Below are 20,014 nucleotides of genomic sequence, written 5' to 3'. Positions count from 1 at the left end.
GAGTCGTATAAAGCATATAATACTCTTCATGTACATATGAATTTTATTTTCGTTTTTGTATATGCAACTGATTTCAATGCTAACCAACCATCCTATCATGCTCATAAGGTCCTATGCAAATGATCTGGGCCTTAACATGCCAACTCCCACGTGAGGATAGCCATATGCCATTAACATAAGCTTATGAGTGTTCATACTTTAACATCTTCGAACCTATAGCTATGAGCATCAAACCACGAAACTAATGACATATTTGGATTCAGGGCATCATGTTTAGTGGATCTGGGTTGTTTTCATATGTTGCTAACGTGTGTTCTTGCAGGTTTGGGAAGCTACCGAAAATAACGTTTTTGTATCGTGAAATAGAGGGGGTTAAAAACCCCCGCTATCTGTCTGAAAAAGTGCATGGGACGGAGGTTGAAGACGACCACGCGTCCGAGCGTGGTTCGCCAGTCAACTTTTCAACCTTCTCTCCTCTGTTTCCATTGGTCCATGCAGGCGAGGGTGGGGACCAGTCTGACTTTGGTCTCCCACTAATCCCATGCCTTGCTTTAATCATGTGCTTCATGTGACCTCAGATCTGAACCCTTGGATCAATTCAATCTCCAATCCAACGCCTCACACACGCAGCTACACCATGCTCCCTCAGTCAACTTCCACACTGAATAAGTATCCTTTTTTATTTTCTATTTTATTTTAATTTCTTTGATAAATTAATTAAAAATAGTTTAAAAATTCAAAAAATTCCCCAAAAAATATTTTAAACTTCTAAAATAATATATTATTTTCTGAAATAAAAATATTTTATTTTTCTTCAAAATTTCAATATTTTTCATAATTAATTAGTATGTATTTATATATTTGCTTATTAATTATTTTAATTAGTCAAAAAATCATAAAAAAATTGTTCTTTGTGTTAAATATTGTTTATATATCATAAACTAATTTTGTACATATTTAGGATAATTTTATCATTAAGTTTTAATTATTTGTGTAATTATTTGCATAATTATGTTTTGATTAACTTAAAATATCCAAAAACAAATTTCAAAAATTCCAAAAAAATTAGTTTTGTTCTAAAATCAATTAACAAACATTTTGTACATATTTTTAAACTTATTTGCTAGGTTTAATCATATTTCCATCTTTTCTTTATTTTAAATTAATTAATAATGCATTAATTATATGTAAAATAAATCACAAAAATACAAAAATATGCCTTTTATTTCTTGCAATTTAAAATTCCTAGATAAATGTATAGGATGTCAAATTCATGTAAATAGGCTAGTTTACATTTCCCGCACAATCGATGTAATAGCGTAGATTTACTTTCTGCACTTTACATTTCCGCATTTTAATTTCCAGCACCCATATAAACTGCGTGTATGTCAAAGATAAAACTGAACCGTCAGATCACTAACTTCAAAGATAAATATCTGAATTCAATCACAATCACATTTGCACCTCCTAGGGTAACCCCTTTTCACTCTTTTCAAAATCAAAGTTACATTTCTACTGTTTCGAGTACAAAATCGAACCTTTTGTTTATATCCGACGAATGGATAGATTTTTAAAGGGAACAAGGATAAAGACCTCCTAACTCAGGGTAGACCTCCTAGTTTGCTTGCTCAAAATCAAAACAAACAAAATTCTCATACACTGTTGTTTTTTTAAAACGAATTTTCCAAAAGACAATATTTTGTATACATCCAAACACGGATCATTACAAAATTAACGATCTTTTCAAAACATCTTTCGAAAGATAAACAAGCATTTGTATATATCCGCACAAGGATCATTACAAATTCTATTTGCAAAGGTATTTCAAAAACACAGGTAAAGCATTCCGAATCAATTGAAAAGTAAAGCAAATGAGCTAAGCAAACTAAAGAGCCCATGGATAACCATGGATACAAAGGGTGCTAACACCTTCCCTTTGTATAACCTACCCCCTTACCCAGAATCTCTCAAAGGTCTTTTTTCTGTTTCTTTTATAAACCTTTCCTTCATTGGATAAAATAAAAGGTCGGTGGCGACTCTGTAAACTTTTTCAAAAGTGACGCGAAAGCGTCCGATCGACAAAAAAGAGTCAGTTCACGTATCCCACCCACGGAGGGGTATGGCCCGAAAGGACGGTCCACAATCACCATCTTATTTGTATGCATGTATATTTGAGAAATGCAATTGTTGATTGTGTTATGATGTGATCATTGCTTTTCTCGTTCGTTTCGGTTGAACGTTCTGAGACACTTGCCTGTGTGGCTTGATTGTGTTGTGGTATGCTTGAATCGGAGTGGGCCTAGGCTATTAGGGGGTAAACCGCATAGAACACTTGGTACCGTTGCGATGTGCTTGTGTGGGCCGTACGGGGGCACTTCCACACTTGCAGTACACATCAGCGTTCTCGGTATGTTCTACACACCTGAGCTACCATTGCGATGTGCATGTGGAGGTCTTATAGGGCGTTTCTCCACTAGTGGTTACACATCGGCGTGCTTGGTATGGTGGAGAAGTAATGCCATGTAGGCAACATTACTTTCGATTCACCTCTAGTGATGCCACGTAGGCAAGATCACTAGGCTTTCGTCCGGTGGGCTCGTGTTGTCAAGATGGCGTTTTGTACCGAGCTGGCTGGGTCCCTCACACGTGTGTTTTGATGGTTGATGAGGCTGTGACGCCACATAGGCAAAGTCACCGCGGTAACTCGTCACGAACGGTGTGCCACATAGGACTCGTTTATTCCATCTTTCCGTGTGCCGGTACAAGTCTCTTGATGCGATGCACGGGTGTAACTCACCGAGGGTGTGGATTGCGTAGCCTAATGAGCGGGCTGTAACTTACTCCTGGATTCCTCGTACATGGGTACGGGTTTGCATACGGTGGTTTTGAATATGTGGTTTTATTTGTGGCCACATTGGATAGTTATGGGACTTCCAATGGTGGTGTACCTTGTTTGTACTTGTACCTAGCCGTGAGGTAACCCGGATTCTCGGTGAATCAGTTGATTGCATGTTCCTTGTAGAACTGAGTGAACCCGTAAGATAGGGAGACTCACTGAGATTTAGTAATCTCACCCCATTCCAATTATTCTTTTTACAGGTGGTTCGAGGCAAGATCCGCAAGGGTAAGATGACTTAGCTTCGAGTTGATGTTTCTTGGCGATGCATTCCGTTGTAGTCTATGATCTTTTGTATCTCCATCTTTTGTACTATGGATATGTATTTGTACCAGTTGGAACTCTTGTATTTTGGCCATGACAGTTTGGGCTTTTGTACTTGTACTTATACATTATCTATTCCGCTGCTTATGTTTATGATTTTCGAGTACCATTTTAATGCCATATACGTATATCCTAGGCAATGTATGTATGGGGTGTTACATGATTTCTATTTAAAAACAATATTTGATTACTAAGAAAAATTGTTGTAATTTCAATTACAATTAAACTGATTTCTATATTTTTTAAAACAAAATACTTGATTACCACTTGATTTCTATTTATAAAAACAACAATACTTTACTATTATTCAATTAATATTAAAAACTTTTGCAATTTGAATTTCTATTAAATCTATTTCTATTTAATTTTAATGCCTATTTAATTGATTTCTATTTTTCAAAAACAACAATATTTAATTACACTTTGACTTCTATTTTTAAAATATCAATACTTAATTTTTATTTACTTACAATAAAAAATATTATAATTTGAATTACTAGTTCTTTAGTTAATTGATTTGTAATTTGTAGAAAAAGTTTTGTTATAAAACAAATTCAAAAATATAAAAAATCTAAATCAAATATTTTATGGATAAGATCTGTCATATTTATATAATTTAAAATTTATAAGATTTTTGGAAAAATTAAATAAAAAATTTAAAATTTATGACAATTTTAAAATTTAAATAACAAATTAAAAATTTGAAAAACAATCATTGTATAGCATTAAAGTAATACAAATAGTTTGTTAAAATATTTATGTTCATTTCAAAAAATAATCAATTGATAGGTTGACTAAAGAAATTAGAAAAACAATTAATGGTTATATTTTATGCATAACAATTAATGGACAGTATCAAAATAATTTTTAAAATATTTATGTCAGTTTCAGAAAAAATAAAGATTTTTAAGAATAACCAAATGATGCGATTGATTAAAAATTTAGAAAAACAATCAATAGATATTTCTTGACATAACAATGAATGAATAGTATCAAAATAAATATGTTAAAATATTTATGTTAATTTAAAAAAAAATCAGAATATTTAAATGATACTTTGACTAAACCACCTTATATATACTACTACTATTGATTACAAATTCAATAGCTATCTAGGGCATCATAAACATTACAAATTCAGAATGTCCATCACCACTTTTGATTACGCTCTCCCTTGCAAAACACACAATAAGTACGATGTTTTTTTCAACTCTTTCATTATTCACACAATGATTACAAATGTTCCTTCCATGGTCAACAAATGGCTTTTAAGCATCAAGCCTTACCTCAACGACAGCGACAATGTCATCGTCGGGTTGGATGTTGAATGTCTCCTCGCCAAACGTCGCGGTATGCCAAACACGGCTGCTGTCCTTCAACTTTGCATCGGTGGAGAATGTCTTATTTTTCAAATTTTACACGCCTCGTTTATTCCAGAATCACTCATTAATTTTTTGGGCAACAAAAACTACAAGTTTGTCGGTGTTGGAATCAAAGACGACGTGGACAAGCTTCTTAGAGATTTCTCCTTGCGTGTTGTAAGCTTTGTTGATCTTCGCACACTTGCTGCAATAAAGATGAGTGACAAAGCTTTGAAATTTGCAGGGCTTAAAACATTGGCTCTTCGTGTTGGTGGTATAGAGATTGAGAAACCAAAGAAAATTACATTGAGTAATTGGAGTAATTTTCCACTTACTCTTAAGCAAGTTGAATATGCATGTCTTGATGCTTTTATCTCTTTTGAGGTTGGAAGACTTCTTTTCTTATTATAGGGTTTTATTGATTTTTATGGCTTTTATTCATCGAGTGAAAGTATTGAAGATTTTATTACATATCAATATATCAAGAATTTTATAAATTATTCATATTATTTACTTTATTCATCGAGTGAAAGTATTGAAGATTTAATTACATATCAATATATCAAGAATTTTACAAATTGTTCATATTATTTACTTTAGTCTTGTTAAATTTATGTATAGTTATACTTTGTCGTCGTTTTTATACTTGCATATGCAAGTCGTGTTTTAATATAAATATTATAGTATGCTGAAGTTTGGCTTTGAGTTTTTTACTTTCTAGACATAAGTTTGAAATTATAAAATGTTATAAGTTCAATTTTGAAGTTTTTTCTCAATCTTATTTTTTTCTCAAATAAATTTCATTGCCGGTCATTATTACAATATAAGTTAATTTTGAAGTTTTGAATGAAATCTTATCATCTATTAATGATTTATATCTTATTTAGTGTATTTTTATTTGATTTGAATTAGAATTAATTTTAATTTATTTTGTATTATTTATTTAAAAATTAAATATGATTTAATTTTACTAAAAACTTAAATTCGAGCTAGATGATATTTGATTATGTGAAAAGCAATCTTTTAAAAAAATAAGATTTAAAATGAAAGGTAGAATTGAAAGAAAGAAACTATATCAAAACTTAATTTGTCTTCTATATAAGGGGCCAACTAATATAAAACTAAAAATATAGTCAGAATTTAAACCTCCAAACTTTTAATAAAAGATGAGAATTTTATAATAATAAAATATTTAGAGTAAAATATATTTTCTTACTGAAATATATCATTAAAAATTTAGGTTGAGCATTAAACCGGCACATACTATACGCTTCCATATATAGATATACATTCAAATTTAAATTAAAATTAGCTTAGATTTGATTTGATTTTTTAAGATTGATTAAGGATTCTTTCAGATTTGATTTGATTTTTATCGTTCCATGTTAATTTTAAATTTGATTTTTTAAACTTTCTTTTAGAGATTAAATAGATTACTTATTTAGAATATGAAATATAATTTATAAAATTAAATTATCCATGAAGTATATGTATAGTTCGTTTGATAACTAATGACTACTGCATCGATAATCAAATTAATGGGTGTTTTATGCCAAAATCTCTTGCTTCTAAACCGATCCAAATACTTTCTTACATGAAAATATAAATAAAAATGTGGGGTGATATTACCATATGTGAATATTGATACCCTATCTTTACAAGCCATGTAGAACTCAGAAGTCGATTAGCATAACAAACGTCCACCGCCTACTAGCACTCCTTATTTTCGAGTCTAATTTTACGGAATTAGGGACAAAATTATAATCCTTTCCACAAATATGGTTTTACTAAATGACCTACCTCCATTGCATGGAAATCTTTTCCACCAAATATGGCTTTACGGCTGGACCTACCTCCATTGCATGGAAATCCTTTCCACCAAATATGGCTTTACGTTACGACCTTGTTCTTTTCTTCATATGCATAAGTGGTTCAAACCTAATATTTTCCACACTAAGCTTCTTTAGAAAGATACTATTTATGGTAACATTATCATTATACCCATCGTCATCAAATCTCTTTAACGCATTAGTCGTTTCTCTGTTAATATTCTAAAATGAGATATTACACTATCTATAATATACACGGGACTTGTTTTTTTATAAATATTAGAATATATACTTTGTCTAACTCATCCTCATAAATTTTCTAGGGTTTCCATTAGACATTGTTGTAATGTTAAATGGTAGTAAAATATGTATTGAGCAGTATATTCAATGGTAGTAAAATATGTATTGAGCTGTATAATCAAATAATTAATTAAATATAACATAAAATATATTTTATATGATTGAAATTAAACAATACAAGTGATACAAGACTTATTTAAATTGAACATCTAAACATTTTAAATGGAATTGAAAAAAATTACTTATTTAAATTGAACATCTCGACATCATAATTGATTTTGAAATGCACCAAATTCTTAAGATTAATTTTGTTTAATAATTTTTTTATTAATCGGTGATAAATATTTATTCATTAAAATACCAATGTTAAATTTTTTTTTTAATATTTATCAATGAAAAATTAATTTTGAACCTTTTTTTAGTGTACCGATAAAAAATATTTGTCCAATATTTCTTAATAGATATCGATGACAAATATTTACCGAGTGTTTTTTATATACACTCTCAAATATGTTTCTAAAATATATCAATATCCCTTTAAATTTAAATATTCATCAATGTGTTGTGTTTTAAATATATAATACAATTCGTATATCATAACTATTTTCATATTTATTGAAAAATATTTAAAAGGTTTATATTTAAGTAATTTATCTGTACTTAATCTTTAGTATAAAGAATAATTAATTAGTTATAATTATTGTTTTATCTTGCTAAAAAACTCTAAAATTAGCCAATTAATTAATAATAACTATTTATTCAATGACTAAATAGTATACTCTAATAATTATTTTAGTCCTCATTTTTAGAAAAATGATGCGACAAAATTGAAGTGTAAATATTTTTTTATTAGCGTATTATAATTTATTTTAAAAAATTATAATATTAAAATTTATTAATTTAACCTGTTTTGTTCAAACTTTTGTATGCTCTAATAATTTCTCTAGTGATTTTTTTATTAAAAAAAAGCACATGTAAAACTTTAATGATGACCTCATTAAAGCGAAAGAGATACTTCCTAAAGAACTCGCAAGACCCTTGAAGGATGTTAAACAAACTTGTGGTCAATACATTCCTATGCTTACTTACTGAGAATTAAAGGGTCAATTTCATAACGATATCCTGATAACTAGTCACTTAGAGACATGGACGATTCATGTACAACCTTAATGTTGCATCCTTGAAAGTATTGGGAAGAATGTTACAAACTTAAAGTTGCAACCTTAGTGCCAATGATGGCGATTTGGTTGTTGATTGAGGCAACAAGCTCCCAGGGGTCTCTTCTTCCATCAAACTTCATCAATGATTGAGGCTTGAAGTTCTCGGGTACTGGGCTCCAATATTTCATCAGAGAAAGGTTAGGGATCCAGGATTTTCATCTTTTTATTAGGGTCGACCTCCTGTTATCATTGTTTAAGGTTTATGACATTTTATTCTAAGGTTTTATTATAACAACACATTTCGTCCATAGTAACTCTCATCGCTACTATGGTAGGGTTGTCTTCACCGACATGGCTGTTAGCTTCTATGGTGCCTCGTCTTATCACAATGTCGAGGATGGCGTCGGAGGCATCTTGTGATGTGATCTTGAGTTTGGCCTAGGTTAATTTTGCTGATGCTCACAGTGGGCGTCAATTTTATTTGCAAAAAGCATAATGATGTTGATGACCATGTTCACTATGATCGTGAAAGGGTCTCTATATCCTGATTATTTGAAACTTGAGAATATCCTTTAGACCCTTTGGGTTGAAGTATTACTAAATGTCCCATTGGGCCAGGCTATAGAGAGGAAACCATTTTCTTCTACTTTCTCCACAAGTACATGGGAGTAGATGGAGTACCAATCTCCTAAGTTGAAGGATGCTTACCTTCCTTTATGGCGTGATAATACTAACTTTATCCTTAGTGATTCCTTTGCCATATGTGGGAGATAGACAAAGTGGTAATCTTAGGATTGAATTAGGTGAGTATAAGCCATGAGTCGGACAACCTGAGGTAAAATCTACAAAAGTACTTCTAAGTCTTGAGATGCTTCTTTGGATTGACTCTTTCCAGACCTAATAAAATTATCAAAGTCCAACAACAATTCTTCAAGTAAATAAACATTTTAAGAAGACATATCCCTTAATTACGGGATCATTACCGCCATTTAATAGTATTGAATACTTTTTTTTGTTGGTATTTTGAGCTACTAAATAAACTTTTCTTACAAAATATAGAATGACAAATGAATAAAACACTACAAGAAAAGCAAAGTTTGTCTAAGAATAATTACTTTGCCAAATCATCATACAACAGTATTTGATTACTTTTTAATTACTTATTTTTTATTTTAATTAATATTTACTTACTATAAAAAATGTTGTAATTTGAATTTCTATTTATTTGATTAATATTTAATTTGAATTACTATTTGATTGACCTCTAATTATAAAAACAACAATATTTTATTACTATTTGATTTCTATTTAAAAACAATATTTGATTACTAAGAAAAATTGTTGTAATTTCAATTACAATTAAACTTGTAACACCCCTAATATTTATTTCATTACGTGAGAATGTGCATTTATATATATATATATATATATATATATATATATATATATATATATATATATATATATATATATATATATATATATATATATATATATATATATATATATATATCTGTGTGTGGAATTGTTACTAGAGAAGAAGTTAGCGGAGTAGTTGGAATACAATGGTATTGGTTAGAAACTAACAAGATGGCAAACTAGTAATTAAGATTTAGTTGTAGGGCATTTTAGTCATGGGGCAAAGTTTGCATGTGGACTTAAGGTTGTGTTTGGTTATAACACCATAAAAATCAGATTTTTATATAGAGAATAGAGAGGGTAAGCCATTTTCTTCACTTTCAAACACCAATCCCGTATTTCTTGAGCAGCCTGCACTAAAACCATCATAACCTTCTGCTGGTAACTCGGAATGAGGCAAGGCCGGACTTTTCGGAAAGCTCACGAAATTCTCTACAATCTACATATATGGTTCGCTTCTTGCATGTCCTCGAGGAGGGAGATAATCAAGCTTGAAGTTAGGGGTCTGAAGCTGAAAGTTTTACACGAATTCCATGGACAGTCTTCATTCAACAAGCCATACCTTTTTACTTGAAGCTCTGATTTAGGAGAAAAGTGAGTTTGAAACTTGGATGTTCATGCTGAAAATTGGAGAAAAGGGGTTACGGATTTGTTGTTGATGGAGGTGGAACTTTGGCCATGATGGGAGTTCTATTGATGCATGGATGATGTCCTAACCTCCTTTTGGTCAAGGTGAGTTCCATTAGTTAGAAATTTGGGTAGGAATTGGGGGAAATTGTATGATCAAGGGTTTAGATTGAGATTATATGATGCATGTTTGATTTCATGATGAAACATGAGTGATTGTTATGCTAATTAATGCCTTGTGTTGTTATTACATGATGAGATTCGAATTTGGCCAATTGGGGAACCTTAGGGATGTATTAGAATGCTTTGGGACTGAATTATGCAGGAAAATATGTCATTTTTGACTCTGCTTCAGGTGCAAATCGATTTGCATATACTGTAAATCGATTGCTCACTGAAAGAAAAATGACTTTTATTGTTTTGATCATCACTTGAGTTTCGTAACTCGAAATGAAGCCCGGTCGGAAGCGTTAGAAAGGTCTTTTAATGATCTTTATGAATATGCTTAGATATAATACTTTTAATTGATTTAAAATTTATGGAAAATGCATGTTTAGTTACATGATATCGGATTAACATTTATAGAATCAAGAATGGTATGTTTAATTCCCCAGAGTGCAGTTCCGTTCCATGTCGGGAACTGGAAGCCTCTTTGTTATGAGACTGATGTGTGTCCATGTACGTTCTAAATAATTATATGGTTTGATTATGTTTAATATATTCCATGATCGAAACGTATTTAACTCACATGTGACGAGTATGTACAAATGACATGATATTTATGCGATGGATTTTGTCTAATATTATGTGCATATAATACAATGTAAATTGTTTTCCCGTCGTTCCGGTTGGACGTTCGGATGCTTGATTTTTGTGAACTTGCCTTGGTTGAATATGCGTGAATCGGAGTATAACCGTACTACTAGGATAGTAAATCATGTTTACCCACTATGTGGATGCCCATTGGTAGCCCGTGTGGCGTTTGTTATATGTATTATATACCATGGATGATTTGGCTTTTATGCCTGTTGTATATACGTGTCTATCCGTATATTTTGCGTTATCTGAGCTACTATTGCGGTGGAAGCAAGTGAGGATCTTTAATGGCGTTTCCCACTTGGTAACTCACCTGCGTGATTAGTATGGTAAGTGGGTGATGTCACATAGGCAATCACTAAATTACTTGACTCTAGTAACGTCAATTAGACAATGTTACTAGGCTTTCTCCCGGTGGGCTTGTACGTCGAAGAGAATGTATTGCACCTGTTTACTCACCTGCGTACAAAGGATGAATACCATTGCAGTGGAAGCAAGACCGGGGTCTTTAATGGCGTTTCCCACTTGGTAACTCACTGGCGTGCTTGGTGATGAGGTTGTAAATGCCACGTAGGCAATGGTACAACTTAACTCATCTCTGGTGGAATTCCATATAGGAATGACCCGAATTCATCGTGCGGTTTTCTTGTGCAAGTCTTTCGACATATATGTACTTGGATACTCACCGAGGGTACGTGGCAGAGGTAGCCTAGTTAGATGGGTATAAATCCTTGATTCCTCACATAAGGATGTGAGTTTGCATATTGTGAATTGTTGTTTTATTGAACGCCTCATTGGATAGTTAAGGGACTTCCAATTGTGGTGATACCCTTGTTTGTATTTGCACTTAAACGTGAGGCATAACCCCGGATTCTAGGTGAATCCGTTTATGATGCATGCACCCTGTAGAACCGAGTGAACCCGTAAGATAGGGGAACTCACTGAGATTTAGTAATCTCACCCCATTCCAATTATTATTTTTCAGGAACAGGTTATAAGTGTTAGATTTGCTAGATGATCGGTTTCGAAGCTGCAGATGTGCAGAAGGCAGGAAGACCTTTGTAGAAGTTACCTTTCCGATGTGCAATGATGAAGACAAGCTTCTTGGATACTCTATAATTAAGATTTATGTTGTATTCAGTTTTTTTTTCAATTCTTGTCTTTCACCTAGTTTGTATGTTTCTTGTACCATAAATAACATTACCACATATTATTCTAGACATATATGTACGGGGTGTTACAAAACTGATTTCTATATTTTTTAAAACAAAATACTTGATTACCACTTGATTTCTATTTATAAAAACAACAATACTTTACTATTATTCAATTAATATTAAAAACTTTTGTAATTTGAATTACTATTAAATCTATTTCTATTTAATTTTAATGCCTATTTAATTGATTTCTATTTTTCAAAAACAACAATATTTAATTACACTTTGACTTCTATTTTTAAAATATCAATACTTAATTTTTATTTACTTACAATAAAAAATATTATAATTTGAATTACTAGTTCTTTAGTTAATTGATTTGTAATTTGTAGAAAAAGTTTTGTTATAAAACAAATTCAAAAATATAAAAAATCTAAATCAAATATTTTATGGATAAGATCTGTCATATTTATATAATTTAAAATTTATAAGATTTTTGGAAAAATTAAATAAAAAATTTAAAATTTATGACAATTTTAAAATTTAAATAACAAATTAAAAATTTGAAAAACAATCATTGTATAGCATTAAAGTAATACAAATAGTTTGTTAAAATATTTATGTTCATTTCAAAAAATAATCAATTGATACGTTGACTAAAGAAATTAGAAAAACAATTAATGGTTATATTTTATGCATAACAATTAATGGACAGTATCAAAATAATTTTTAAAATATTTATGTCAGTTTCAGAAAAAATAAAGATTTTTAAGAATAACCAAATGATGCGATTGATTAAAAATTTAGAAAAACAATCAATAGATATTTCTTGACATAACAATGAATGAATAGTATCAAAATAAATATGTTAAAATATTTAGGTTAATTTAAAAAAAAAAATCAGAATATTTAAATGATACTTTGACTAAACCACCTTATATATATACTACTACTATTGATTACAAATTCAATAGCTATCTAGGGCATCATAAACATTACAAATTCAGAATGTCCATCAACTCTTTTGATTACGCTCTCCCTTGCAAAACACACAATAAGTACGATGTTTTTTTCAACTCTTTCATTATTCACACAATGATTACAAATGTTCCTTCCATGGTCGACAAATGGCTTTTAAGCATCAAGCCTTACCTCAACGACAGCGACAACGTCATCGTCGGGTTGGATGTTGAATGTCTCCTCGCCAAACGTCGCGGTATGCCAAACACGGCTGTTGTCCTTCAACTTTGCATCGGTGGAGAATGTCTTATTTTTAAAATTTTACACGCCTCGTTTATTCCAGAATCACTCATTAATTTTTTGGGCAACAAAAACTACAAGTTTGTCGGTGTTGGAATCAAAGACGACGTGGACAAGCTTCTTAGAGATTTCTCCTTGCGTGTTGTAAGCTTTGTTGATCTTCGCATACTTGCTGCAATAAAGATGAGTGACAAAGCTTTGAAATTTGCAGGGCTTAAAACATTGGCTCTTCGTGTTGGTGGTATAGAGATTGAGAAACCAAAGAAAATTACATTGAGTAATTGGAGTAATTTTCCACTTACTCTTAAGCAAGTTGAATATGCATGTCTTGATGCTTTTATCTCTTTTGAGGTTGGAAGACTTCTTTTCTTATTATAGGGTTTTATTGATTTTTATGGCTTTTATTCATCGAGTGAAAGTATTGAAGATTTTATTACATATCAATATATCAAGAATTTTATAAATTGTTCATATTATTTACTTTATTCATCGAGTGAAAGTATTGAAGATTTTATTACATATCAATATATCAAGAATTTTATAAATTGTTCATATTATTTACTTTAGTCTTGTTAAATTTATGTATAGTTATACTTTGTCGTCGTTTTTATACTTGCATATGCAAGTCGTGTTTTAATATAAATATTATAGTATGCTGAAGTTTGGCTTTGAGTTTTTTACTTTATAGACAGAAGTTTGAAATTATAAAATGTTATAAGTTCAATTTTGAAGTTTTTTCTCAATCTTATTTTTTTCTCAAATAAATTTCATTGCCGGTCATTATTACAATATAAGTTAATTTTGAAGTTTTGAATGAAATCTTATCATCTATTAATGATTTATATCTTATTTAGTGTATTTTTATTTGATTTGAATTAGAATTAATTTTAATTTATTTTGTATTATTTATTTAAAAATTAAATATGATTTAATTTTACTAAAAACTTAAATTCGAGCTAGATGATATTTGATTATGTGAAAAGCAATCTTTTAAAAAAATAAGATTTAAAATGAAGGGTAGAATTGAAAGAAAGAAATTATATCAAAACTTAATTTGTCTTCTATATAAGGGGCCAACTAATATAAAACTAAAAATATAGTCAGAATTTAAACCTCCAAACTTTTAATAAAAGATGAGAATTTTATAATAATAAAATATTTAGAGTAAAATATATTTTCTTACTGAAATATATCATAAAAAAGTTAGGTTGAGCATTAAACCGGCACATATTATACGCTTCCATATATAGATATACATTCAAATTTAAATTAAAATTAGCTTAGATTTGATATGATTTTTTAAGATTGATTAAGGATTCTTTCAGATTTGATTTGATTTTTATCGTTCCATGTTAATTTTAAATCTGATTTTTTAAACTTTCTTTTAGAGATTACATAGATTACTTATTTAGAATATGAAATATAATTTATAAATTTAAATTATCCATGAAGTATATGTATAGTTCGTTTGATAACTAATGACTACTGCATCGATAATTAAATTAATGGGTGTTTTATGCCAAAATCTCTTGCTTCTAAACCGATCCAAATACTTTCTTACATGAAAATATAAATAAAAATGTGGGGTGATATTACCATATGTGAATATTGATACCCTATCTTTACAAGCCATGTAGAACTCAGAAGTCGATTAGCATAACAAACGTCCACCGCCTACTAGCACTCCTTATTTTCGAGTCTAATTTTACGGAATTAGGGACAAAATTATAATCCTTTCCACAAATATGATTTTACTAAATGACCTACCTCCATTGCATGGAAATCTTTTCCACCAAATATGGCTTTACGGCTGGACCTACCTCCATTGCATGGAAATCCTTTCCACCAAATATGGCTTTACGTTACGACCTTGTTCTTTTCTTCACATGCATAAGTGGTTCAAACCTAATATTTTCCACACTAAGCTTCTGTAGAAAGATACTATTTATGGTAACATTATCATTATACCCATCGTCATCAAATCTCTTTAACGCATCAGTCGTTTCTCTGTTAATATTCTAAAATGAGATATTACACTATCTATAATATACACGGGACTTGTTTTTTTTATAAATATTAGAATATATACTTTGTCTAACTCATCCTCATAAATTTGCTAGGGTTTCCATTAGACATTGTTGTAATGTTAAATGGTAGTAAAATATGTATTGAGCAGTATATTCAATGGTAGTAAAATATGTATTGAGCTGTATAATCAAATAATTAATTAAATATAACATAAAATATATTTTATATAATTGAAATTAAACAATACAAGTGATACAAGACTTATTTAAATTGAACATCTAAACATTTTAAATGGAATTGAAAAAAATTACTTATTTAAATTGAACATCTCGACATCATAATTGATTTTGAAATGCACCAAATTCTTAAGATTAATTTTGTTTAATAATTTTTTTATTAATCGGTGATAAATATTTATTCATTAAAATACCAATGTCAAATATTTTATTTTAATATTTATCAATGAAAAGTTAATTTTGAACCTTTTTTTAGTGTACCGATAAAAAATATTTGTCCAATATTTCTTAATAGTTATCGATGACAAATATTTACCGAGTGTTTTTTATATACACTCTCAAATATGTTTCTAAAATATATCAATATCCCTTTAAATTTAAATATTCATCAATGTGTTGTGTTTTAAATATATAATACAATTCGTATATCATAACTATTTTCATATTTATTGAAAAATATTTAAAAGGTTTATATTTAAGTAATTTATCTGTACTTAATCTTTAGTATAAATAATAATTAATTAGTTATAATTATTGTTTTATCTTGCTAAAAAACTCTAAAATTAGCCAATTAATTAATGATAACTATTTATTCAATGAGTAAATAGTACACTCTAATAATTATTTTAGTCCTCATTTTTAGAAAAATGATGCGACAAAATTGAAGTGTAAATATTTTTTTATTAGCGTATTATAATTTATTTTAAAAAATTATAATATTAAAATTTATTAATTTAACCTGTTTTGTTCAAACTTTTGTATGCTCTAATAATTTCTCTAGTGATTTTTTTTATTAAAAAAAAGGACATGTAAAACTTTAATGATGACCTCATTAAAGCGGAAGAGATACTTCCTAAAGAACTCGCAAGACCCTTGAAGGATGTTAAAGAAACTTGTGGTCAATACATTCCTATGCTTACTTACTGAGAATTAAAGGGTCAATTTCATAACGATATCCTGATAACTAGTCACTTAGAGGCATGGACGATTCATGTACAACCTTAATGTTGCATCCTTGAAAGTATTGGGAAGAATGTTACAAACTTAAAGTTGCAACCTTAGTGCCAATGATGGCGATTTGGTTGTTGATTGAGGCAACAAGCTCCCAGGGGTCTCTTCTTCCATCAAACTTCATCAATGATTGAGGCTTGAAGTTTTCGGGTACTGGGCTCCAATATTTCATCAGAGAAAGGTTAGGGATCCCGGATTTTCATCTTTTTATTAGGGTCGACCTCCTGGTATCATTGTTGAAGGTTTATGACATTTTATTCTAAGGTTTTATTGTAACAACACATTTCGTCCATAGTAACTCTCATCGCTGCTATGGTAGGGTTGTCTTCACCGACATGGCTGTTAGCTTCTATGGTGCCTCGTCTTATCACAATGTCGAGGATGGCGTCGGAGGAAGCTTGTGATGTGATCTTGAGTTTGGCCTAGGTTAATTTTGCTGATGCCCACAGTGGGCGTCAATTTTATTTGCAAAAAGCATAATGATGTTGATGACCATGTTCACTATGATCGTGAAAGGGTCTCTATATTCTGATTATTTGAAACTTGAGAATATCCTTTAGACCCTTTGGGTTGAAGTATTACTAAATGTCCCATTGGGCCAGGCTATAAAGAGGAAACCATTTTCTCCTACTTTTTCCACAAGTACATGGGAGTAGATGGAGTACCAATCTCCTAAGTTGAAGGATGCTTACCTTTCTTTATGGCGTGATAATACTAACTTTATCCTTAGTGATTCCTTTGCCATATGTGGGAGATAGACAATGTGGTAATCTTAGGATTGAATTAGGTGAGTATAAGCCATGAGTCAGACAACCTGAGGTAAAATCTACACAAGTACTTCTAAGTCTTGAGATGCTTCTTTGGATTGACTCTTTCCAGACCTAATAAAATTATCAAAGTCCAACTACAATTCTTCAAGTAAATAAACATTTTAAGAAGACATATCCCTTACTTATGGGATCATTACCGCCATTTAATAGTATTAAATACTTTTTTTTTGTTGGTATTTTGAGCTACTAAATAAACTTTTCTTACAAAATATAGAATGACAAATGAATAAAACACTACAAGAAAAACAAAGTTTGTCTAAGAATAATTACTTTGCCAAATCATCATGCAACAGTATTTGATTACTTTTTAATTACTTATTTTTTATTTTAATTAATATTTACTTACTATAAAAAATGTTGTAATTTGAATTTCTATTTATTTGATTAATATTTAATTTGAATTACTATTTGATTGACCTCTAATTATAAAAACAACAATATTTTATTACTATTTGATTTCTATTAAAAAACAATATTTGATTACTAAGAAAAATTGTTGTAATTTCAGATACAATTAAACTGATTTCTATTTTTTTTAAAACAAAATACTTGATTACCACTTGATTTCTATTTATAAAAACAACAATACTTTACTATTATTCAATTAATATTAAAAACTTTTGTAATTTTAATTACTATTAAATCTATTTCTATTTAATTTTAATGCCTATTTAATTGATTTCTATTTTTCAAAAACAACAATATTTAGTTACACTTTGACTTCTATTTTAAAATATCAATACTTAATTTTTATTTACTTACAATAAAAAATATTGTAATTTGAATTACTAGTTCTTTAGTTAATTGATTTGTAATTTGTAGAAAAAGTTTTGTTATAAAACAAATTCAAAAATATAAAAAATCTAAATCAAATATTTTATGGATAAGATCTGTCATATTTATATAATTTAAAATTTATAAGATTTTTGGAAAAATTAAATAAAAAATTTAAAATTTATGACAATTTTAAAATTTAAATAACAAATTAAAAATTTGAAAAACAATCATTGTATAGCATTAAAGTAATACAAATAGTTTGTTAAAATATTTATGTTCATTTCAAAAAATAATCAATTGATACGTTGACTAAAGAAATTAGAAAAACAATTAATGGATATATTTTATGCATAACAATTAATGGACAGTATCAAAATAATTTTTAAAATATTTATGTCAGTTTCAGAAAAAATAAAGATTTTTAAGAATAACCAAATGATGCGATTGATTAAAAATTTAGAAAAACAATCAATAGATATTTCTTGACATAACAATGAATGAATAGTATCAAAATAAATATGTTAAAATATTTAGGTTAATTTTTAAAAAAAATCAGAATATTTAAATGATACTTTGACTAAACCACCTTATATATACTACTACTATTGATTACAAATTCAATAGCTATCTAGGGCATCATAAACCTTACAAATTCGAAATGTCCATCACCACTTTCGATTACGCTCTCCCTTGCAAAACACACAATAAGTACGATGTTTTTTTCAACTCTTTCATTATTCACAAAATGATTACAAATGTTCCTTCCATGGTCGACAAATGTCTTTTAAGCATCAAGCCTTACCTCAACGATAGCGACAACGTCATCGTCGGGTTGGATGTTGAATGTCTCCTCGCCAAACATCGCGGTATGCCAAACACGGCTGCTGTCCTTCAACTTTGCATCGGTGGAGAATGTCTTATTTTTCAAATTTCACACGCCTCGTTTATTCCAGAATCACTCATTAATTTTTTGGGCAACAAAAACTACAAGTTTGTCGGTGTTGGAATCAAAGACGACGTGGACAAGCTTCTTAGAGACTTCTCCTTGCGTGTTGTAAGCTTTGTTAATCTTCGCACACTTGCTGCAATAAAGATGAGTGACAAAGCTTTGAAATTTGCAGGGCTTAAAACATTGGTTCTTCGTGTTGCTGGTATAGAGATTGAGAAACCAAAGGAAATTACTGTAACACCCCACACATATTTGTCTAGAATAATATGCATAAAGTATTATAAATGGTTCATAAGACAACAAATACATAATGTTTTGCAGCGGAAAGTAGAAGTGAATGAGTACATAAGCCGAATGTATCATGGCCAAAATACAAGTACATCATATCAGTACATATCCAAAATACAATAGATAGTAAGCACGATAAAACTAAAAGAAATATTCAAGCATCGCCAAGAGATCTAATCCATCTTTCCCTTACCGCGATCTTGCCTCGAACCACCTGAAAAATAAATAATTGGAATGGGATGAGATTACTAAATCTCAGTGAGTCCACCTATCCTATTAGTCCACTCGGATCTAAAGGGAACATGCAAAAATAAGCGAATCCACCATGGATTCGGGGTTCAACCTCACATCCGGTACAAGTACGGAGTGAACAAGGCGACTCGTCCACCATTGGACTTGTCTCAATCAAATACACATTGTATAGCAAACAAGTATGCAAACCCGCATCCACATACGGGGAATCCATAAGTGTAAATAACCCCGGCTAGGATTATGGAATAAATGCATCCTCGATGAGTAACCTCCTGCCTATTTGTCAAGGGACTTGTACAAGCACACTGCAGGATGGTTAAACGAGTCCACACAAGCCTAAATGGCCGTGCGATAACCTGGCCTAATTGGCATCATCATCCCGTTAACCTCCTTCACGCTACTGAGTTACACCGAGTACAAACCGCCACCTTGACGCCTAAGCCCATCGGGCGAAAGCCTAGTGTTCCTCTACGTGACTTCACTAGAGGTGAGTT

The 20,014-nt window shown here is 30.2% G+C and overlaps 3 protein-coding genes across 3 annotated transcripts; all 3 read left to right on the top strand.

Annotated features, from left to right (window-relative positions):
• The first annotated feature begins 4,449 nt into the window (after window positions 1-4,449).
• On the top strand, window positions 4,450-4,992 carry LOC131614193 (uncharacterized). The gene has a single exon (XM_058885814.1). The coding sequence runs from the start codon at window positions 4,450-4,452 to the stop codon at window positions 4,990-4,992; it is 543 nt and encodes a 180-aa protein (XP_058741797.1).
• Window positions 4,993-12,984: 7,992 nt separating this feature from the next.
• On the top strand, window positions 12,985-13,527 carry LOC131614192 (uncharacterized). Its single transcript, XM_058885813.1, has one exon. The coding sequence runs from the start codon at window positions 12,985-12,987 to the stop codon at window positions 13,525-13,527; it is 543 nt and encodes a 180-aa protein (XP_058741796.1).
• A 5,162-nt stretch (window positions 13,528-18,689) lies between these two features.
• Window positions 18,690-19,321, top strand: LOC131614191 (uncharacterized). The gene is made up of 2 exons (XM_058885812.1): window positions 18,690-19,182; window positions 19,302-19,321. Exons 1-2 carry the CDS (start codon window positions 18,690-18,692, stop codon window positions 19,319-19,321), a joined length of 513 nt encoding a protein of 170 aa, XP_058741795.1.
• The last annotated feature ends 693 nt before the right edge of the window (window positions 19,322-20,014 follow it).

Source organism: Vicia villosa, linkage group LG6, assembly GCF_029867415.1.
Source record: "Vicia villosa cultivar HV-30 ecotype Madison, WI linkage group LG6, Vvil1.0, whole genome shotgun sequence".
Taxonomy (NCBI): Eukaryota; Viridiplantae; Streptophyta; class Magnoliopsida; order Fabales; family Fabaceae; genus Vicia; species Vicia villosa.
This window is presented reverse-complemented; position numbering and strand designations above follow the sequence as displayed.